This window comes from Leptonychotes weddellii, chromosome 2, assembly GCF_054177405.1.
Source record: "Leptonychotes weddellii isolate Sample4059 chromosome 2, ASM5417740v2, whole genome shotgun sequence".
Classification (NCBI taxonomy): domain Eukaryota; kingdom Metazoa; phylum Chordata; class Mammalia; order Carnivora; family Phocidae; genus Leptonychotes; species Leptonychotes weddellii.
In genome coordinates this window covers 107834110-107857358 of record NC_138370.1, presented here as the reverse complement: position 1 = coordinate 107857358, position 23249 = coordinate 107834110, and the positions used below count along the sequence as shown (strand labels likewise).

The 23249-nt window shown below is 37.2% G+C and overlaps 1 protein-coding gene across 4 annotated transcripts in view; it reads left to right on the top strand.

Annotated features, from left to right (window-relative positions):
- Positions 1-23249, top strand: part of BMPR1B (bone morphogenetic protein receptor type 1B) — a 387076-nt gene that overhangs the window by 280747 nt on the left and 83080 nt on the right. The window contains exon 1 of one of the 4 annotated variants that reach the window (XM_006733540.3): positions 1605-3107. The exons of the other annotated variants lie outside the window; for them this stretch is intronic. Within the exon in view, the coding sequence (XP_006733603.1) occupies positions 3035-3107 (73 nt within the window). The 5' untranslated portion in view covers positions 1605-3034. Of the gene's footprint in view, positions 1-1604; positions 3108-23249 lie in introns of those variants that run through there. 4 annotated transcript variants of the gene reach the window in all.

The following is a 23249-nucleotide window of genomic DNA, read 5'->3' as shown; positions in this document are numbered from 1 at the left end:
CTGCCTATGTTCTGGGCACCGTATTCATTAATTAATACTCATATCCTTGTATAATCTATATAACAATCTTACGTTAGATAATGACCAACGTGTAGAACAAAGTTTACATGACTTGTCCAAGGTTATATATTTGTCCAAGAGCAGAACTAGGCTCTCTACTTCAGAGCACAGGCTCCATAAATCTAGAATGAGCAGGTCTGTTGAAGAATTTGACAGTTGACAGGTAGCCTTGCACAGCCTACTCATACAGGCAGCCCTAGCTGTAGTCCTCCTTTTCTCTTTCCTTGCCCTTTCTCTCATGTGTATATTTTCAAATGAACACCTTTCCCTTAATATTCTCTCAGAGCTTTCTTTGAAGCCTCCTTGGGTGTGTACTGGAGGGTGAACGGCTTAAGTCATATGCAAATCGGGGTTGTTTTGCTAAGCCAGATTTCTGATCTACATTATAAGAGTTTTATTATATCTTTTGAGCCTCGTTGTCTGGAACCTCATTATGCATTTTATAGAGCGTCTCTTTCGTGGTTGGCACCCAGCATATATTAAACAATAAAAGGCAAAATGGAGGGAATTAATAGGGGTAAATTCATTTTGAATTTCTTAGTATTATAAATGAAAGAAAGAAATCTGTATTACCAAAAAGCTTGACCAAGTAGGAGCCTCTCATGCTTCTGATTTTCACTTCTCCTCACAGAGTTAGAAATTCAGGTTCAGAGACTCATCCTATATGCTGAAATTCTAAACCTTTTTTTTTTTTTTTAATTCATTGAGCCAGTCAGTGTTCAAACGCCTTTAGTTATTTATGTAATATATAGTCTAAACTCTGTAATCTACGTTCTGAATCCTGCACAGTCTGGTTCCACTCTGTCTAGGTTTCTCTCCAGCCATTTACTAATAGGAGCTGTCTGCTCCAGTAAGATTTTTCTTCTCATGCTATTACACAAATGAAATATTTAATCCTACCTCTAATCCTTGCTCATATAATTTCTTCCTTTCCATCTCCTCTATTGCTGTATAAATTCAATTCTTATTTCAGCGTCCAGCTCTCCCTTCAGTTTTTGGCCCACTCTAATCCATCTCTTACTCTGATTTTCCATCTTTATTCCATTTGAGGACACTTCATCTTAAAATGTTACATTTTTCACAGTTCTCTATTATGTATACTGCTTTTGCCGTGGCATTGTAAACTTCTTGAGTACATTTATTTCAGCGAGCACATAGTGCAAAATTAGAAATGATTGCTGATACGAATTGCTTTGAACTGAAATAGGATTCTAGGGAGGGAGCAACAGCTCTCCCTTTACGCTTTGAACCATTTATGGATACTCATATTGGGGAAATGCGAGCAGTGGGAGCTGTCCCACATTTCAGCCATTCACTCGTCTTCCCAGAGCTCAAGGCTGGGTTCCAAATTGGCAGTGGAACCATGTTGTGATGTGGCTCTGAGCCGAATATAGGTTTGAACAAGAGATTCTATTGCTTGATTTTTGTCGTCTTTTCCCACATATTACCCTCTGCTCCTGGTCACTCTTGTTCATTTTAGTATGCCTCAGTCTCCCTTCTTAGCTAAAAGGGATGTGGGTAAATGATACTGAAATGATACCACCCCCGACTTACAGTTTTCTGACAAGTCCGTTGCATGGCTTCTGTGAAATGCAAAATGTATAGTTTCTTAAGTTTAGGATATTCCAAAATCTCATATATTGTTAAAGATACTATATTTCTGTTACATTTTATTTCATGAAAATGTGAATCGAGGGCATTGGATTGATAGTAGTATTTGTAAATTCATAGAAAGCAATTGTTGGTGTTCCTAACTAGAGAGTAGATTTGAATGGTACCCAGTAGGGTAGTGCTGGGAGGTGCTGGGATGTGTGGAGGGGTGTGGGTGCCTGTTAAGAATGAAAAGATGGCAGAGATTTTTTTTTCCAAGAAAAGAATTTTTAAAATATCAAGTAAACACATTCCGATGGTATCTGAGATAGAATCATTGAAATATGTCTCTGGTTTCATTAACATAAATTCTTTATCATGTAAACTGATGGCATTTAATAACTACTTCTGTTTGTATCTATGGTGACATTGTAGTTTCTCCACATACTGTCGATTCATTTATATTTCTTGCTGTTCTTTTAGTATTGACAGTTCCCAGAGTCAAGGACAACAAATAGACTTCAAAAAAGTTCTTTAGTATTAAAAAAAGGTCACTCAGGATATCATTGAAAATGGAATTTTACAAACTGTTCATAATTTATGTTGAGACACGATTACAGTAAAAATCTTAAAAATTGAATAACTTATGTTAATAAGATCGGTTAGGTTCACAGTACTTTTTCTACATAGGAAACTTCAGACTCTAGTCATTTAAAATTAGTTGATAGCTTAATGGAATACTTTAACTTGAAATAGTCATTGAAGATACTCTTTACATAGGACCCTTTTTCATGTCTGTGCACTTGATTCAGAGGTATTTGCTCCATTATTTAAATAGTGATGTGAGAAAACTGTCCTAACATGACACTTTCGTGTGTTGCACTATTTCTATCATTTCATCAAAGAAAGCATTTTATTTTTCCTTGTCTTTCTACAATTCCCAGTGAACAATTCTCAGCAAGAGAAGAGAAAAAAACCTTGACAAAAGAAGTAAGCTAATTCATGACAGCAAAGTACAGATGCGTGTACTTCCTAGCTGCCTGGGAGATTTGGGGGGCTTTGGCGTGGCCAGTGCAGAGCAAATCCCCCCGCATGCGCCGGCCCTTGTGTGGGCAGCTGGGTCAGGCTCCTTTCTTAAGAAAACAATCCAGCTCAGGGTCCTCACCGCCCTTTGTTGTCCTCCCCACGAGGTGATCGGTTGAAGTCTCTGTGGTGACAGAACCAGTTTGTAACAGGCTTGTCTTTCTCGGTCCTGTCTCAGGCTTGCTGGCAGGCTTGCCGGAAGCTCTGACAAGAGTGGCAAGAGAGAAGGCTCAGTGAAAGAAGGAAAGGCAAGAAACAGGAGGCTGAAACAGGCGGGTCACATTTACTGCTCTCCTGCGCAATGGGTTGGCTGGAAGAACTAAACTGGCAGCTTCACATTTCCTTGCTCATTCTTCTGTCTATGCACACGAGGGGTAAGAAGATCAGTGCCCCATGGTACAGTGCTGACAGGGGGCTGCGTTAACATCAGGTTGTGTGGCTTTTATCACAGAAGGGAAAGTTCTGGGCAGAAGTGCAGTGGCTAAACATTTCCAGTCCCCATCCTCCAACTGCTCTGTAATTTTACTACTTTTTTTCTATTTGAGCAAAAGCTTACTAGATAGCGTATGAGGATAATTTTTAAAGGTATTCAAAGTTTGTTTTCTCTAGTAATTAAGAATTCAATCCAGTCCAGTTTGGAACTTTGAATATGAAGGCGGTTGTCAACATACTGAGACAGTTTGTATGAGGAGAATTTACAAAAATAATTCTAATAAACTTTGTTTTGATCATTTAAATTTGAATGCTGTTAGATTTTTATAGGTTAGCTAATTAACTTTGAAGTTCATTACAACTTTTATGTAGATGCCTTGAGTAAATCTCCAGTTTTATAATAGCAATAATTATAAATTGTGAATATATCAGATGTTTGTCCACATTTCAGAACAGGGGCTTGCTTAATGATCATTTTGTCCAGAATGATTCTTGTATAAAGTTGATGGCAGTTTGTAAAAGGATGGCAATTTTTAAAAGTTACTTTAAACTTTTAAATAAAAGAGTAATTATAAAAGCAGATAAACTATTTTCAAAATAGAGGAAAGATAACATTATGAAACAACTCTCTGTGATAGTGATTTGCAAAGAGGGAGTCATGAAGTTGGAGATAAAGAGAGAGTTACTATATAAAATTAAGCCAGGTGACAAAAGGAATATGTATGAGATGGAAATGCATTTACAGTTCAACCTCATGTCCTTGTGAATGCACTTTATAGAACCAGTTTGGCAATACTATTTATTTGGGAAGTATGTATTACCGATTGGCATGTACTTTTGATTGGCATTTATAAGATTCCTGTTTTCATAATCTCAAATATTCCATGGCACTACCACAATATTATATGTTGTGTCTTGGCTCTATGAAAGAAAGCTTTTAATTTCTGGCATGGGTAAATGTAACCCAAAGGAGTTTTTTGTATTGCTATGAAGGAACACTAGGTAGTTCATTTACCTGATGTGCTAATTTATTTTCAAAAAATTGTTATAATAATATGGTGCCTTCTAGAAGACAGTAGTAAAGCCTCAGGGAAACTGTTTCTTAAGAATGTTCCAGGAAGCTCAAAGAATTATATGTGTGAGGTGAAATTCTTATTCCTCTATTCATGCTACTACTATTTCTTGATTGCCTGAAGCTAATTTTTCAGTCTTTTAGCATTTTTCTTGAAAAATATGAATACCTGAATTCATTATTGGTTTATATCAATAAAAAGCAGAAGCCATATGCTACACACGGAATTTTTGAATTACAAATGCTAGGCTTAGAATACACCTTAAAATAATACTGGAGAACTGTCTTACTTTCCTGGTGAGGAGGTTGAAGCCCGGGGACATTCCTTGCCTTCCTCTAGTTAACATAGTCTTTTTAAATTCTCTGTCCAGGGCTCTTTCGTGTGTGTGTGTGTGTGTGTGTGTGTGTGTGTGTGTGTTGCTATAGGGTTGATTTGATTACTAAATGGGTAAGTACATGGAAAGCACTTAGAACAGTGTCTGTAATACATAGTATTTCCTAAGCTTTTGTTACTATTCATATTATTATTAATAGTTTATGCAGGAATAGGGGACAACCAAGCTGGAAATGTAAATTAAGACATGATTTTAAAAGAATCTGATAACTCACCTTAGTGTGATTAACATGCTAAATCCCGATGTATATTCCCAGCTTTGTCACAAATGAACTTTTAATTTTTTTTAAAAGGAGTTTCTCTACCTGTAACCTTTTATAATAGTTTTACAAAAAATAAGCTCCATGGTTTTTATGATTTTGCCCCAATGAAGACAGAATGTGCTATAGACAAGGACTAGTAGTTTAATCAAGACTAAACAACTTTGACTATCAAAGTTATTATTCATTGATAACTTGTAACATTTTATCATTAATTCTGCATGTATTTCAGTGAAAATGATCACAAAACTTATGATAAATAGAAAATACAGAAAAATGAAGTGGTCATGATTCTTCAGTGAATGGCAAAGCCAAGAATATTGTTCTGAGACCTTAAATCCTTCTTAAAAGTAGATGTATTTCAAAATGACAACTTGAGACATTTGGAGAATGTGAGCATCTGGCTAATAAAAGTATTTTGTTAGTTTAACATATGGAAACCTAAAAGTTTTATATGGAAGGAATATGTACAACACTCCAGTTATACCATAAATGGAACAAAGCTCAGTAGAGTCACAGTGAGTGGAAAGGAGAATTCTTCTTACTTGGAACAGAATAGCTAGGGTGGCCTGTGGGTAGGTGACTCATCAGCCTAAATCTTATCATTGCTTAAGTCCTAGAATGTTTCACTTGAGGACACACAGGCTTAAGAAAAAGGGAGACAAAGGTACATCTTGGTAGAAGATTTGAACTTTGTTTTTTTTAATATTGGCACATTGTGATTGCTTCAGAAATGGATTTTTTTAAAGCTAGAATCATGAAATGTAGAATTGCATTTTTCTAAAAGTGAAAATAGGACCTGGCGTGGTGAAAATCTGCAGTGTTCATTTCTCCTTGTGAAATGTTTTCTTTTGAGGATTGAGCTGCCCCTTCATTTGTAAAACATAGTAGAAAATCACAGGCAATCATGGTGAATGTAGTGCAATAGGTAAACAGTATTAAAGTATCACTTTGGCCACTACTATTCTTCTTAAGTTCTGCCAAAGGAATTTAGGGAGGTTATAAATGTGATCAACTGACAGACCTAAAAACTAAAGGACTCTTTCTGTTTATTGTTCTAACACATTGATGGCAACAGTGTGCCTTTCCTGACATGGATGGGCCTCATGTTCTGGCATTTAAAAGGGTGAGATTTTTATTTAGCTTCCTGTTAAATATATATGTGAACATTTCTACAGTCCCCTCCCCCTCCATAAAATCATGATCATAGATTATTACAGCAATCAGATTAAAATCAAAATTGGCAGCCAACTTTTTGTCCTTAGGAATAATTCTACATCAAAAATGAGTTATAGGGAAAAATGGTGAGATAGGAAGTAGTAATCAGCTGTTTTTGAATACAGGAAAATCCCCAAGCCTAGTGAACAAAAATAAGTCCCAGTCTTCCTGGCTCCTACAGTTTTATAGAACCCAGATATTACATTCTGCCTCTTTATTGCCGGGTCCTATTCCATTTCCTATTATAATACTTGTGTTTGATCTGGTTGGCACTCATTTAAAAAAAAAACAAACTATGTTATGAAATGTTTTAACTAAAATTAAGACAAAGAGGGAATATAGTGACAGGAGGATAACAGACATGGGCTGAGAATGTGTGGTTTCAAAATGAGAATGGTAATAGTGCTATAGGGCATCAATTTTGGGTAATATTTTTAAGTGAAAAATGATCCTTGTTACCATATGGCAAAATACAGTGAAAATCTGAACTGTTAGACCAACACAGCTGTTAAGTGCATAAATGTGGTTCTGTGTTTAAAATGTTTTCTACTACAGCTATTATGTGGCACTTCCAACAATTAATCTCAGGCTATTAATCGGCAGTAACTGCAAGTTGTGGTGAGCATCACAGATGTAAGAAATTTGATCTCTGTGGTAATTTACCTGGGAGGAAAGTGGCTAAACTATAGTTCTCAACTTAAATTCTTCAGAGTATATTGGATAATAGACATTCACACAACTGTTGAGCACAGACTCCAATTATTTGGCTTTACTTTTGTTACAGGAAGTTATATTCTTTAATGGTGGCAACCATATATGTAAGCTGTGTGTTTGTGTGTGTGTGTATCTATACATAATTTTTAATCTTTAAATTACAAATACGTGAAGGCTTCTGGAAGAATAATAGTATTAGATCAGAGTAACTCAAATAAGTTTTTTTTTTTTTGGCCTCTGTAAGCCAGTTGAATCTGAAATGACATTTTTCTTTCTGAAATAACATTTTACAAATCTTTTATTGACTTAGAACTGCCAGGAACAAATTATGAATATGTTTTTTTGTTCCCTAATTTTTCAAATACATACCTAATTTTAGAATTCATACAGGACATGGGGAAAATCCTTAAATAAGACAAAGTATATTGGCAATTAATTATAGGGAAATTATCTTAATCAGTTAAATGGCCTATCAAGCTTTCTTTTGCGATATTTTGGGTTCAGATGGACTCTTAGGGTCTTGATTATTATACTTTTTTAATCTGTAAAATAGTTACCTTTTCCATTTTAGTGGATTTTTTGGTGGGAATGTTCATATTAAAATCTCTAAAGACGATTTTGTGACTGTGCACTCAGACTAACCTTAATCTTGTTTTTAGACCCCACCATTTTTCTTTTAACATTGGCGAGACTGTGGCTTTTGGATTAACTGATCTCTCTGCTTGATATCATCTTTGTCACATTCCTTCAGTAGTTAACTTTTCATATAAAATCACATTATTGTTATTGATAGTTTGGTCATAAAGAATGGAAACTTAAGTAGAGAAAGAAGTTGAGTAGAGATATAGAGAAAAGCTGAGGGGAACACAGGCCTCATGGGAACCAGAGGCCGCAAAGGTCTGAGCTTCTACTCATCTGTGTCTCTGAGGGGCCTCATGGACATTCCCTTCTTCTTTCCTCTATGTGACTCTGTCTCTTTCCTTCTTTCTGTTTGGAATTCTTTAATGGAGACCTCTTGCATTTAGGTTGAAAACCAGATCTTTACCTGGCCAGCTAGCCTTGGTATCCAAGGGCCACTAACTCCCAGCTCATCTCCCTAAACATTGACCATCAGCCCCATCGGTCTTTCCCTGTCCCAAATCATCCAAACCTTTTATCTCCTTGGGTGTTTCACATATATATTCTGTTTCCAGAGCCTGGACAGTTTTTCGCTTCTCTACTCTGCTTATCCATTTGCTTAAATGTCACTAAGTTTTCCTTAACAATCCAAAGTAAATGGGCTCCCCTTCATATAAGCCCTCATTGTAAGTTTCATATTTCTTTTATAGTATATATCATGACTTGTCATTATGAATGCCACTCTCCTGCTGGAAGTTCAGCTTCTTAGAGGAAAAAGCTATGCCCATTTTATTTATTGCTGTATCCCCAGGGCATAGCACAATGCTTGATGTATAGAGACTATCTCTCTAGCCATACTCATCAGTCTCGTTCACTGTTATTCCAGGACCTTTTTTATTTAGCTCTATAGAGTTAACTGATAAATGTTTCACTGTCTCTTATTTCTAATTTTTGTGGAGAGAGAATTTGATTGGCTGCTGACCCTTAGAGTAATCCTATGTAACGCAGCTGGGATGTATGTAGTCAGTCAGTACCAAGATGGCCACCCAACAACAGACACTGTGGGAAGGAGAAGTTTTTTTTTGGAAGAAGTGTTAGATTAGATTGACAATCAGAAACATCTAATACAGCTGCTACTGTCATTTGTAATAGTGACATAAATGTCTCTAGTACTCTTGTTTATAAATGAATTCCTGTTGGCTACTGAGTTATTTACTAGCTGTATGTTTAGAAAAATTATAAAAAACATTTAAATATTTTTATATGAACTTTGGTATCCAGGAAATGTTACTACCAAAAATAATGGTAATATATTTCTGTAGTTTCTACAGAATTATTTTTGCAATAAATGAAATGGTGTGAATTTTTTTTCTCTATATATAAAAAGATGCTATAGAAAATTCAAGATATCAAGACGGTGGCAAAAATAATACATAAAACAAGTAGTGTCATCACTTGGAAGACTAGTTCTGTCAGAATGTTGCATATAATTTTCACTCCTTTATTAAAAAGGTAGTTGTAAAGCTTATGTCTCACAAAGAACCTCTTGTAAATTTTGCCTTACGATCCTTAAACAGGCCACAAGTTTTAGGCGAACAGTATACGTTTTTCATTTGTTCGGACTCTGGGAGTTTAGTGTCTGAAAATATGCTTTTGATCCCTTCTGGAGTCTAGAGGAAAATTGATGTACATATCTAATTCATGAGGTTTTTAAAAACTTCACGAGTACGTGCAGAAAACTGGCTTTGGTTCATAGTATCCTATAGTACATGATGTCCCATATTCATCTTAGTATCTTCACAATTTTAACGGGAGTGTTAACGTATAAGGAGACAGTGACTTACATCACTTTTGCATCATCTGTGGAACTTCTGTGATGTGGGAACTGCACTGAGGAGATACCAGCGGCATGTGAAGCAATTGAACCTAACAAGAAATCTTACTTTTTTGTGTGTGGCCTGTTTGTTTACCTTCAGATATAAACTATGCCAACGCCGATAGCAGCGGAGCTTCAGGAAACCTGAGGCCAGGTTTGGTTTGGAAACTCTGCGGGAAATTATCCTTCTGTTACTGTGTTTGTAGAAATATTCATGATCAAACTATGTCTTTGCTAAAGCGTTTAGCTTTATTTTGATTTCTGTCTAAAGGAAAACCAAAACAACATTTTTCTCCAATAGGAAAAAATAGTAACTTGCCAATTATAATTGCATATCATTTTAATGATGTACTTTCTTACAGGGCTAAATCCTGACCCAGCTTTTGTCTTGGTTAGAGTTAAGATGCTCAGTTGAGTATTGTTTTCATATTCCATTACAACATCTTTTTATGTTTCAATTTTTTTTTTTAAAAAGGTTAATGTTATAGAAGTAATATGCTGTATTTACCCATGAACCATCAGCTCATTTGAGTGAGGGACTGTGCAGCAGCTCATTGGCGGAATACTTGAGTGGCTTTCTGAGTTTAACGTGGTCTCTGAAATCTGCCAAAGCTATTGAGACCTGTGCAGTGGTCTGGAAACAACAACAGAGCATTCGGGGGACATGGTAACAGCAGAAGCGGGGGTGGGGGGGTGGGGGGGAGGCACTTAATTGAGGCTGCTAAACAGATTGCCTTTTTACCTCCACCATATACATAGCCACACACATATGTTTCTTATATGGATGTTTTCACAGGATTATTACAGTTTATTGAAATCAGAGAATATCACTAAATATTTCCTACCTAATTTCCTAGGCCCTGAGTGAAAACGTGTTCAAATTGGGGAGTGGGTCTAAAGGAAAAGGACGCTTATGCTCAATCATGTGATTTCACAGACGCATGACGTTCTCTCAGTGGGAATTTCTGGAGATTGGGTTTGGCGTGGATTTTGTGAACGAATACTAACAGTTTATCCATAACATGCATTTTATTAGCTATTATGAATATTATTAATCTCCCCTACTTAACCTCTTGCATTGAAAAATACAATTTTCTGTCTTCTTTTGTTCCACAGACTTAATGACAAACATCTTGCAAATTAGATTTTCATATATTTCATCTCTTTCTTATGCTCAATTTACTCTATCAAAGCCACACATTGTAGAAGACATCTGGTATTGAGCTTAAGCAGCTGGGTTTCATTTGTAAAGGTTTTGAGCAAATTTTGGTGCTTGCCAACAATAATATAGCAGTTGGCCAATGTGTTTTCTTTGTGGCAGCTTGGTGCAGTGTGGTAGAAGAGACCTGAATTCAGGATCAGGTGATATTCCGCCTCTTTCTGGCTTGACTGGCCGCAGGTGTTTCGAGGAGCACTGGCTGAAGGCTCGCTCGGTGGCTGTTGAGGATCAACCAGTGAGCAACGTGCAGTTATCCATTTAAGAAACAAGGAGTCTGCAGTTTTCCTCACAGCATGGTTCACCGTATTGCCTACATCAGAATCACGAAATCATTTTTAAGATGCAGTTCCCTATACCCCATCCCAGAGCTACTAAGTCAAATATTTCAGAACCGAGTCCAGAAAGCTGCAATTGATTAAGCTACCCCAAGGGGTTCTGTACACATGGATTGGAGTTAGTAAATTTCAGTTCATTCTTTACCTACAGACAGAACCTCTAAACTCCCTTTTCTGACCAGAAGAAGAACCTATTTTATTAATGAGTGTTTAAAAGGAATTGTCAGAATTTGTTTCGAAAGTGGCTTAAGTCATATCCAATTTAGATGTTCTTTCAGGAAACATTATATTATTGTGACCTGTTGTGTAATAAAACAGTGGTTCTAGCACTATTAAAATTTTGCTCCTAATGATGAAGAAGGGATAGTAAGTCTTAACTTACTTGGAACAATCCGAATATGAACTGAAGGATTTCTGGGAGAGTGAAACAGAAATAAGAATCCCAAATATCCTCTTTCTTTCTCAGATACGTTAATTAATTTCTGTCTCCAAAAAAGTCACTGGACACCTGGTAGGTTCCCGGAAATCTTTTTAGAGTTTGGCTCTGTGAACTATCCTCAGAAAGCACCATATTTGTTGTTCGGTTGCTCCTGAGCCCTGTACCCACCTCCAGTTACAGTCAGCATGTTATTCCCAATGAAAATAGTTTTGTCTTCCTGGCCATATAGCGATCTGGGGGGCTATTCTGAACATAAACTGCATCATAACTCTCTCCTTTGCTTCTGCTGAAAAAGCCCCATACCAGAATTCTTATGACCATAGTTTAGTATTCTTCTTTTACTTGTTCTTAGTTCAGAATTGAGTTTTCCAGACAAACACTTTTGAGTTCCAGGGCAATATGGAAACAGCCAGGGAATGTGTGGTTGATGTGAGGATTGCCTCTTTGGAAGTTAATAGGTAGTGACGGTCTGTTGTTAAAATGTCATTAACTGGAAATGTACTTTTTACCTTATCTTGCTTTGGAAATTAGCACTCAAGATAGTCACTTTAGAGAGCTCCTGCCTTCTCTCAGGGACTTGATTTAAAATAAACACACACACACACACACATTCCCACTTAATGTAGGTGAGCAACACCCCAGCGAATATAACATTGAAAGAGGGTAAGAGAAGGGGCAATCTCAATGCTTCACATTGTCTCATTCCATGATCCATGTCATGCATGAGCTACATCTGCAACTTTTTAAAGTTTCTGGAGGAAGCTCAGCAATGCAGCTGTCTCTAATGTACTGTGAACCTTGAAAAGGAATTTCCTTTCAAGTAAGAACGGAAGTAGTTTGTGTGTGGGATGATGGAGCCGAAGGTTTCCTTTAACAGAAAATAAAGTGCCATTATATAAACAAACATCTGCACAACCTAAAGTAAACCCAGCAGAAATATATGATACAGGCACCTACATTTTAAAAAGACCTAGTTAATTTTAATGCTCTCCTTGTGTTTTCTCATTTTCACAAGTGAGGGCAGTGAGGCACACAGTTGTGAGATTACTTATCTAAAGTCTATCACTTCTAGAGCCAGAACCCAGAACTTGGGGTTCCAGGTGTCATTCGTGTTCTTTTGGGAATGACGTTTAAATTTGACTTTAGGATTTCTATTCAGGCTGAATGTTTAGAAAGTAGAAACAAAGCCTTTGGCACATGAACATTTTATTTAAGAAACATAAAAACACACACAATCGCCACCATGAATAAATATTTCAGTGTGTGAATAAAACTCAGAACTGATAATCTCCACTTTGGTTTTCCTACTCGAATACATGCTAATGTAAAAAGTACGCTATGTTCAACCACACTTAGATTGTCCTAATTTAGTATTATGGAAATGCAAATTATACACAGTTCTGAGTTGCAGTACCTTACCATCTGAGGTGAAAAGAAGACAAAGTTAGGAACATATTTGAGTTATTTTTTAGAAAAAAAATTTGCATCCTGCATTGAAGAATGGAGCATCCTTTTCTTTTTCCTCTTCCCAAGATTTCCTGCAAATGTTAAGCTAGAGATTACTTGTAAAATATCCTGAGTAGCTATTAGTGCAAACAAGAAATGTGATCTGCAGTTTTACACCTCAAGAGTGAGGGCTAACACCTCTACAGATTTATTTCTTAATGCTAAAATTGCAAGGTTATTGTTCCTTTCCATTGTAGGATGTCATTTGTACTGGGATCCTTTAGATTTACACATTTGGTTTTATGGTTTTGGGCCGTTATTGTAGAATGTTTTAGAATAATTGATGAACTGTCTTTACCAGGTAAAATTTCTGTAGTGTTTATCATAATTTTTCTACCTCTCCACTGACTGTTTTTTCAGTAATTGTGAATCCAGACTGGGTTTTTTTTTGCAAATGGAATGAAAATACTTGGTCATTTGTCCTGTGGCTTTGTTTTGATTCTTGTATTTGCTACTTAAGGGGTTTTAAAGATCTGCTGAGGATGTCATATCACATATTTGTACTTTCAAGATACTTGAGCAAAATTACCCTCCAAAAGTTCTATAATGTTTACTTATTAGTCTAGAGTCTTTGTTTCTTATTCCTGTGGTTTTCAATGAATCATTACCTTATTATCTACTAAATCATCAGAAATGTTTAGGGGTAAAGAAGAAAGCAGCATTCTTATAGTTAGTTTAAATACTAATCATCTAATAGTCACTGACATACCTCATTGTGATTTTATAATTCACAAACCCAAGAATACAAATGTCAGCATTCTTATCATTTAATGTGTGAATGTCTGCAAGTTAAAAATAATATGAGCTAGCAGGTTACAGTCAACTGGCAAAATAATTGACGGTCTGAGATTATCAACATTTGGCAAGGATGCAGATAAATGGGAACCCTTATCATTAATACTTGGAACATAGCTTCAATCATATTGAGGAATGAAATATCATTTATTGATCTAGATAGTAATTATATAGAAATATTCATAAGATTAAGCAATAGTTTAAGATGTGACACCAAAAACATAAGTGACAATAAAAAAATAATAAAACTGATCTCATCAATTAAAAATTGTGCTTCAAAGTACACGATCAAGAAGATGAAAAAAGAGCCCACAGAATGGGAGAATACATTTGCAAATCATGTATCTGATAATGAACTTGAGTCCAGATTATATGAAGAACTCTTACAAATTAATAGGAAAAAGATTATTTGCCCCACTTAAAAATGGACAAGGATCGGGATAGATTTTTCTCCAAAGAATATATACAAGTGATCAATAATCACATGAAGTAAGCTAAATATCATTAGCTATTGGTGAAATTCAAATCAAAACCATATGAGATGCCACTTCCACTCAGATGGCTGTAACCAAAAAGATAATAACAGGTGTTGTTGAGGATGTGGAGAAATTGGAACCCTCATACACTACTTCTAGGATATAACATGGTGCAGCCGCTTTGGAAAACAGTCTGGCAGTTCCTCCAAATGTTAAACATTTAGTTACCCTGTGACCCAGAAATTTCACTCCTGGGTATATATCCTAAGTAAAATGAGAACCTAGTGTCCACAAAAAACTTGTATGCAGATGTTCTTAACAGCATCAGCTGAAGAATGGATAGAATGTTGTTTATCTGTATAATAGAATATTAGTCAGCAATGAAAAGAAATGAAGAACTGATATATGCTGTAATATGAATAAACTTTGAAAATATTATGCTAAATGAAAGAAGCCAGAAGTAAAGACCGTATATTGTATTGTTCCATTTCTATGAAAAGTCGAGAATAGGTAATGCAATACAGATAGAAAGCAGATTAGTAGCCATAAATTGCCTGGGATGGGGGCTGGGGACAAGAATGGGGAGTGACTGCTAATGGGTATGGTGCTTATTTGGGGGGTAATGAAAATGTTCTAAAATTAGATTGTGATACTGTTGTACAACTTTGTACATATACTAAAAAGCATTGAATTGGACATGTTACAGTGGTGAATTTTTGGCATGTGGATTATATTTCTATAAAGCTCATAAAATATTCATAGGAGTGATAAGTAGCAAAATTATGAGAGCAGGGGAAAATGGGAGAAGGGGCTCATTTGGCTTTCTTCTATAATATTTTATTCCACGGTGATAAAAAACCTGTTAAGATTTTATAAAAAATTAGTTTTAAGAACCCAGTAGTCTCTAACTTTTTTTTGTATACTTGTGGAATTTTATATCACAAAAGAGATAATTAGAAACAAAATTAAGTACAAATCCACTCTACCCCCTTTTAGCTAGAAAGCATAATGGGTTTTCCTTTTCCCTGTTAAAGACCTTGACTCCAGAAAATACGCTCTACAAATGAAATGTTGTAATAGGGCTTCTATACGGACTGTTGTTTGCTTTTTCTGGTATCAATTATAATAATATATTATCTCTGAAATCTGAATTTTAGTGAGGCGTTTTGTCATTTTATTAGTTGGTTTATGAGAAAAATTCTTTGTGATTAAGAGGTACCATTCGTTCTTGTTAAATTCAGATCATTTTTCCTTTGCTAAAAATGTAGCCAAGTAGCCCACCTGCAACCCTGCTTGCTCAATTAAGGGGAAAAGTTATCTTCTTGGGACAGCTGCTGTTCATAATTCTGAGTCTGGGCCTTGTGGGAATCTATTAGTTTGCTTATGAACCTTTATCATGAACTTTCCCTACGCAGATTAAAAGATTGGCTTGGGGGAAAGAGAGCATGCCTATAGTCCAGGAGGGCTCAAGCCTGAAACAGAGGTGCCCATTCCTTTTCTACTTGTTAATGTAGCAGAAATGCCTTTCCTGTCATGGGGTTAGAGTGGTTGGGAAATTGCCCACACTGACAAGCCCTTCTCAGATAGGAGGAGCTCATAGTCATAACAAAAACATTTTCCCAGAATTTTGTTTCATGCTTCTCCCACTCAGGGCCTTGAGGTTTGTACATCAGAGTCTTAATAATAAGTGATGCTAAAGCTGACTCAGGGTAAGTTGGACTATAGTTGGGGCAGCATTTAAATACAGTTGAAATACAGTTGCCCTGTAGAGTACAGGTTAAGTAAAAGTTCTTTCTTCTAACTTCAGAGCCCATAAATGTAAGAGCAATTGGAATAGTTTAAACAAAATCAAAGGATGTGAAGTTTGTGTGGGGGAGTGGAAGTTAGCGCACAAAAACTAGATTGTGACTGGATGGTGGTTTTCACATTGTGGTCCCTGCCTCAGCATTCCATGGGAACCTATTGGAAATGTAAATTTTGGGGTCCTACCCCAGCTTTACTGGATCAAAAAGCTCGGGGGATGGGTCCAGAAATCTGTGTTTCAGTAAGCCCTCCAGGTGATATAGATGTGTGGCTAAAGTTTGAGAACCACTGGACTACATTATGTTGCTGCTGAGTAAACTTGAACTTTATCCCACATGCAGTGGAAATTCATGGATGATTTATGAGCAGAGTTATGGAACGGTAAGTGTTTTAGTTAGATAGTAGGGTCTTCTGCCTTACTTTTCTAGTAAAGGAATTTTAGTTTAGGAAAGTATAAAAATGCCACAGTGTTTGATGATCTCATTTAATCCACACGTTTCAGAAGGGTATATTAGTCTGTACTTTCTGGTAACTTAATATGAGAGTTGTTTAATGACTTAATAGAACTTTGGAAGTTTCAGACAAGTGATTTTTATTCACTGGAAATTATAGAATGAGGCCTTCTTTTGTATGCCGTTTTATTCCCTAAACTTAGAACATTTTGTAGATTTAATAGGACCTAGGTGTACTCTTAAATCCTGAAGATATTATCCAAATAATTTCAGAAAATGGCTGAGGGCATTCTCCGGGTCACTTTGCTGTGTAATTCTTTCCCGAGTATGTTTTGCATTTTAAGTGTTTTCATTTTTCCTCTTAATCTCGTTATGTATCAGTAACACATGATGTGTTGGCATCTTCTGGAATGACACATTTGTTCCAAGTGAGAAGGACTAGGTTTAGAAAATCTAGTCGGCCAAGAAGTTTACCCGATAGAAACCTATATTGAATCTAAAACTAATGTGCTCACATTTTCCATCAGAATTAAAATGGAATGAAGCCAAGAAGGTACAATGAGAAGTTTGCTGGTCTCTGCCTTGTATGAATAGCATTAACTAAATATATCATTTAGTCCTGTAGATAATAGACATGTTGAAAAAGATCTTTTACCTGTAAGTCTGAGATGGGGCCGACTACATAAAATCAGATTATATTATATCTCTCCTTAGAAGTCATTAAGATTTAAGATCTCCAGAACAATTTTCTTTTACTTCCAGATGGTCTTATTTTTATGTTTAAGTGGAAAATTGGTATTAAAATGCAGTAGGCGTTTTTGCTCTTTAGCATCCTAATCCTATAATATATCCTAGAACATATTAGACTTAGGTCTTGTCCAGGAGTTGGGGGAAAAAGCAATAACCTTTTCTTTTTCTTTTTTTTTTTAATTTTTATTGTTATGTTAATCACCATACATTACATCATTAGTTTTTGATGTAGTGTTCCATGATTCATTGTTTATGCATAACACCCAGTGCTCCATGCAGAATGTGCCCTCCTCAATACCCATCACCAGGCTAACCCATCCTCCCACCCCCTCCCCTCTAAAACCCTCAGTTTGTTTTTCAGAGTCCATTGTCTCTCATGATTCATCTCCCCCTCTGATTTCCCCGCCTTCATTCTTCCCCTCCTGCTATCTTCTTCTTCTTTTTTTTTTTTCTTAACATATATTGCATTATTTAGCAATAACCTTTTCTGATAGGAATCAGAAAAATTGAATTTTAATTGTTGACCTACTAAATACTGATATGACTTTGGGCATAACTTTCATTGTCTCAGAGGATGAGGTGGTATATTAAAATATTGAAAGAGTGAATATGGAAAGATGATTTGAGGCATGGATATTGTATCTTTAAAATAAACATATAGTGACTTGGAGAAGCCAGCAATTTGTTCCTTCATTTATCATACTTTTATTGCACACCTAGTATCTTCCAGGGCTGTCATGTGCCTTGTGAGCTCAAGGAAAATATTCCCTGGTCACATTCTGAGGGGAGGCAGACAAATACAAAGAATACTTTGGGAACAAATAGATGTATATCTGACTGAAAGGAAGTGTCAACTGAGTTGGCAACTCAACGTTAATAAGGAGTTATCTGGGCAAAGAAAGGAAGTAAACAGATTCCACCCAGAGGGAACCAACATGACCAAAATCCCAAAGAGACCGAAGAGGGCAGGTGTAACCAGAGGATGGCCGAGTTTAGTGTTAACTGCTGAGTTGGAGGTGAGGAGTAGTGAGTGGCTAATTCGAGGTCGTAAGCAGGGGACAGAAGATGAGTGTGTGTGTGGACCCAGCCTGGGAAGCACATACTTTTTCCAGTGGATTGCGTAGGTCCATGACGGGCTTTGAAGGAGGAAGTAACATAATCATATTTCCCATTGTCTTCCCTTTCAGTTAATGGCAGTGCCATCCTTGTGGTTGATTAGGACAAGACCCTTGGTATTATCCTTAGCTTTTCTTTATCTCTCACATAAAACATACAGTCCATTTGACAGTTATTTTGGTGACGTCTATATTATGCACCCCCGTGGACCACTTCAGAATCCTCTTGGAACTACCCCTCATGCTGCCACAGTTGCAACAGCCGGTTCTGTGAAGGCATTGCCCTGCTCTCTGATGGTGGACTTGGATATTGTCTTAGCTCTCAGCCTCTTGCCTGCAGCCTTTTTGATGTAGCTTGTGAGACTCTGGCCGGAACCACTCTGCAGCACGTGCAAGGAATAGGGAGATAGCTACCATGGGCAGCCAGAAATGACCGATGGGGGACAGGAGCTGAGAGAGAAGCACTTCTTTGTTCCCCAGGATGGATACACTGAAACTCGTGTCATAATACTTTTAGTGGGGGTGAACTAGATAACTCATTCTCAAATCACCATTTTTTTCCTTCCCTGTTTCATAGCCTGGGTCATGTACTCCTGCTTCCCGGGATGACATTCCCAAATAAATTACTTCTGAGAACACAGTTGCCTCAGGCGCTACCTTTCTGGGAAACTAAGGTCATGGCAGTACGTTCAAAATATATCTTCAGTCAGACCACTTCCCATCACCTTCGCTACTACCAGCCATCAAACCACAATCAGTGCTTGTTTCAGATACCACAGCAGTATTCTAACTGGCTTGATACTTTTATTTTTGCCCTCCATAGTCTGTTCTTGGGACGCCAAGTGGAGTAAGAGTTCTATCCAGCAGGACCCTGTAGGATCTGCCCCGACTTTCCCTCTGACCTCTCTTCCTAGTAGTGTTCCTGGTGCGGGGTAAATTGGCACCTGCTGTTTCCTCAAGGACTCCATGTGCCCTTCCACCTCAGGGCTCTTGCTTGCTCTTTCCTCTCTTTGGAGATCTCTTCCACCTCATAACTCCCTCTCTTCACCTTTCCCTTCTCAAAAATTACTTCCACAATGAGGAAATTCTGACCATTCACTTTAAAATAACAACCACTCCCAGCATATTCTACCCCCTCCCTTGCTTTAATTCTTCCCACAGCACCTAGCATAATTAATATGCTTTCAGGTTTATTTTGCTTACTCTCTCTTTTCCTCTGGTAACTATAAGCTTTGTCGGGGCAGGGAGTTGTGTCTGTTTCTTTCGACTGTTCCATCTTTGGGCAGACCACGGAGCCTTGGTACCCAGTAGGTGTTCAATAAATAACTACTGTGTTAAGCAAGTGAATGAATGCTTATATTAGAAAAAGTAAAGATGGTTGAAGGAAGGTAGGGCTAGAGAACAGAGATTAGGAGCTTATCACAGGCAACCAGGTAAGAAATGATGAGGGCTGCGTTTGTCTTCTTTTAAGGGCATCAGTGGAGAATTAAGGAAAGATGACAGAAAAATTAGAAGAGTAAAATGATTGTGTTGTTGATGGATAAGAGAGAGGGAGGCCTCTAGGCAGAGTCTCAGGTTTTGGTTTAGGCAGATGGGAGAATGGTGGTTAGAGTCATCAGAGAGATGCTGAAGGTGGAGCAGACTTATAGAAAAGGAGGTGATAGGGCAGAGAGGCTTCAGGAAGGAGGAAGGAGAAAGGAAGGAGAACTTCATATTTAAATACACTGAGTTTGGTGTATCAGCAAGACCGCTTAGCATGAAATGATAGAGACCCAGGAGTCCGTTGACTGGGTAGGACTGGAGCTCAGGAAAGGGTACTTGGGGATTAACTAGAGCTAGTAAGGGAGTTGTGCCTTGAGGTAGTGCTCTCACAAAAATCAAACAAGGAAAACCCATATATTACTCTGCATTCCTATACGAATAGAGGAGTTCTTAACTGTGGTCACTATTTCTTTCCTTGCCTATTTTAGAAAAAATGAGAAAAAACCTTGAAAAAAAGAAAAAAATCTCGATTCATTTTTGTTGGAACATTTCAAAAAAATGAAAAAGGCATTTATCTTAGGATGAAGTGTCTGAGTACCTCTGGAGTACAAAGAATTTACCTTGAGCTTGTCCTGGCCAGCCTCAAACTCCGTATTTTACTTTCACAGCCATCTTCTTTTATTGAAAACATGTTGAAGTACTTTTTTCCCCCTTTACTCACCGGAAATGAGTAAGTTCTTTAGTAAAACATCCAGAATGCATGTAATAAAAAATGTCTAGATGTTTCAAGTAAGATTTCTGGTATATGTTGTCTGGTTAGTAATATAAATTTTAAGGGTGTGCTCTTCACCAACATTTTTCATGTATTTTGAAGCTTAGATTTTTGCCAATAGCTTTTATACCTCTGGTGATTTTTATTACCTTATTTAGTAGAGAGTTGAGTGTTTTGAACTGGTCTTCAACCTAGAAGTTTATTAAACAATTTGATTTCCCAAGGGGTCAACACTGTTGGAAAAGATTACTATATACAAATCTCTAGGGCAGTAGAGGATAAGAGATGGGAAAGATACTGCCCAAAGAAATTTACAGAAATGAAAACAAAATCACGTCTGATCTGTGATCATCTCATAGTTGGTGAGTACACCTTAGCTTTGGGCGAAATCTTGTTATTTGAATTTAATCCTTGCTATTTCATCTCATGTTGACACTTTGCATTACACTAATAAGATGTTAATGATCTCATAGTCTTAGCTTGCATTGGATACTCCCCAGGGCACAGAGACATTAGGGGCGATACTGCCTGAGTTGCTATCAATAGAGCATAGATTCTGAATACATACCTGAGATCTCAGCTGTTTTGCTGACAGTGAAATTACGATTCTTCATTAGCTGGAAGAAATTCGGAGAACCACAATTCAAGGACCTAAGATACTTCATATTTAATTAAAAGAACCTTTTATGTTTACTTAAAAGAAGCCTGGGTATTTAAGGAAACTTTGAAAACAAATAATAACTGTATTAGGATTCTCTGTAGAAACAGAACCAACTCCCAAAATGTGTAGTTGGCAAGCTGGAGCCAGTGATATAGTTCCCGTCTGAGAGCTGGGAAAGCTTGGGACTGGAAAGAGTTGATGTTTCACTTTGAGTTTGCATGCAGAGAAAACCTGTCTCAACTTGAAGGCAGGAAGAACTCTCTGTTATTTGGGGGAGAGTCAGCTCTTTTGTCCTATGTAGGTGTTCAACTGATTGGGTGAGGCCCATTCGCATTAGAAAGGGCAATCTGCCTCATGCAGTCTATCAGTGTAAATGTTAAGCTCATCCCGAAACATCCTCATGGAAATACCGGAATAATGTTTGACCAGATATCTGGGCACCCCTTGACCCTGTCAAGTTGGCACATAAAATTAACCATCACAATAGTTTATTTTAAATCTATTCAAATTCATTTACTCAATAAGCGTTTTAAGCGTAGCTTTGTGGATTCAGCATAAGGTAAGACATTTTCAGTATCTAAAATAGAAGACGGGAGGCAGGTAACCCCTTAATAAGACCAAAATAAAGTATTATAAAACCAAGAAAAAAACCCACAAGTTTTTTCAGTGTTTACATTCTTCACTAAGACATTTTTCATGTATATTGAAGCAAGCTATGTGGGACTAAAATTAAGTTTCTTATTCTGAATTTTAAATTATTATTATTTTTTTTATTAACATATAATGTATTATTTGTTTCAGGGGTACAGGTCTGTGATTCAACAGTCTTACACAATTCAGAGCGCTCACCATAGCACATACCTTCCCCAGTGTCCATCACCCAGCCACCCCATCCCTCCTACCTCCCTCCATTCCAGCAACCCTCAGTTTGGTTCCTGAGATTAAGAGTCTTTTATGGTTTGTCTCCCTCTCTGGTTTCATCTTGTTTCATTTTTCCCTCCCTTCCCCTATGATCCTCTGTCTTTTTTCTCAAATTCCTTATTATCATATGATAATTGTCTTTCTCTGATTGACTTATTTCGCTTAGCATAATACCTTCTAGTTCCATCCACGTCATTGCAAATGGCAAGATTTCTTTCTTTTTTTTTGATGGCTGCATAATATTCCATTGTATATATATATCACATCTTCTTTATCCATTCATCTGTTGATGGACATCTAGGCTCTTTCCATAGTTTGACTATTGTGGACATTGCTGCTATAAACATCGGGGTGCACATGCCCCTTTGGATCACTACATTTGTATGTTTGGGGCAAATACCCAGTAGTGCAATTGCTGGGTCATAGGGTAGCTCTATTTTCAACTTTTTGAGGAACCTCCATACTGTTTTCCAGAGTGGCTGCACCAGCTTGCATTCCCACCAACAGTGTAGGAGGGTTCTCCTTTCTCCGCATCCCTGCCAACATCTGTTGTTTCCTGACTTGTTAATTTTAGCCATTCTGACTGGTGTGAGGTGGTATCTCATTGAGGTTTTGATTTGGATTTCCCTGATGCCGAGTGATATTGAGCACTTTTTCATGTGTCTGTTGGCCATTTGGATGTGTTCTTTGGAAAAATGTCTGTCCATGTCTTCTGCCCATTTGTTGATTGGATCATTTGTTCTTCGGGTGTTGAGTTTGATAAGTTCTTTATAGATTTTTGGATACTAGCCCTTTATCTGATATGTCCTTTGCAAATATCTTCTCCCATGCTGTTGGTTGTCTTTTGGTTTTGTTGACTGTTTCCTTTGCTGTGCAAAAGCTTTTTATCTTGATGAAGTCCCAATAGTTCATTTTTGCCCTTGCTTCCCTTGCCTTTGGCGATGTTTCTAGGAAGAAGTTGCTGCGGCTGAGGTCAAAGAGGTTGCTGCCTGTGTTCTCCTTTAGGATTTTGATGGACTCCTGTCTCACATTTAGGTCTTTCATCCATTTTGAGTCTATTTTTGTGTGTGGTGTAAGGAAATGGTCCAATTTCATTCTTTTGCATGTGGCTGTCCCATTTTCCCAACACCGTTTGTTGAAGAGACTGTCTTTTTTTTTTTTAAGATTTTATTTATTTATTTGAGAGAGAGAGACTGAGAGAGAGAG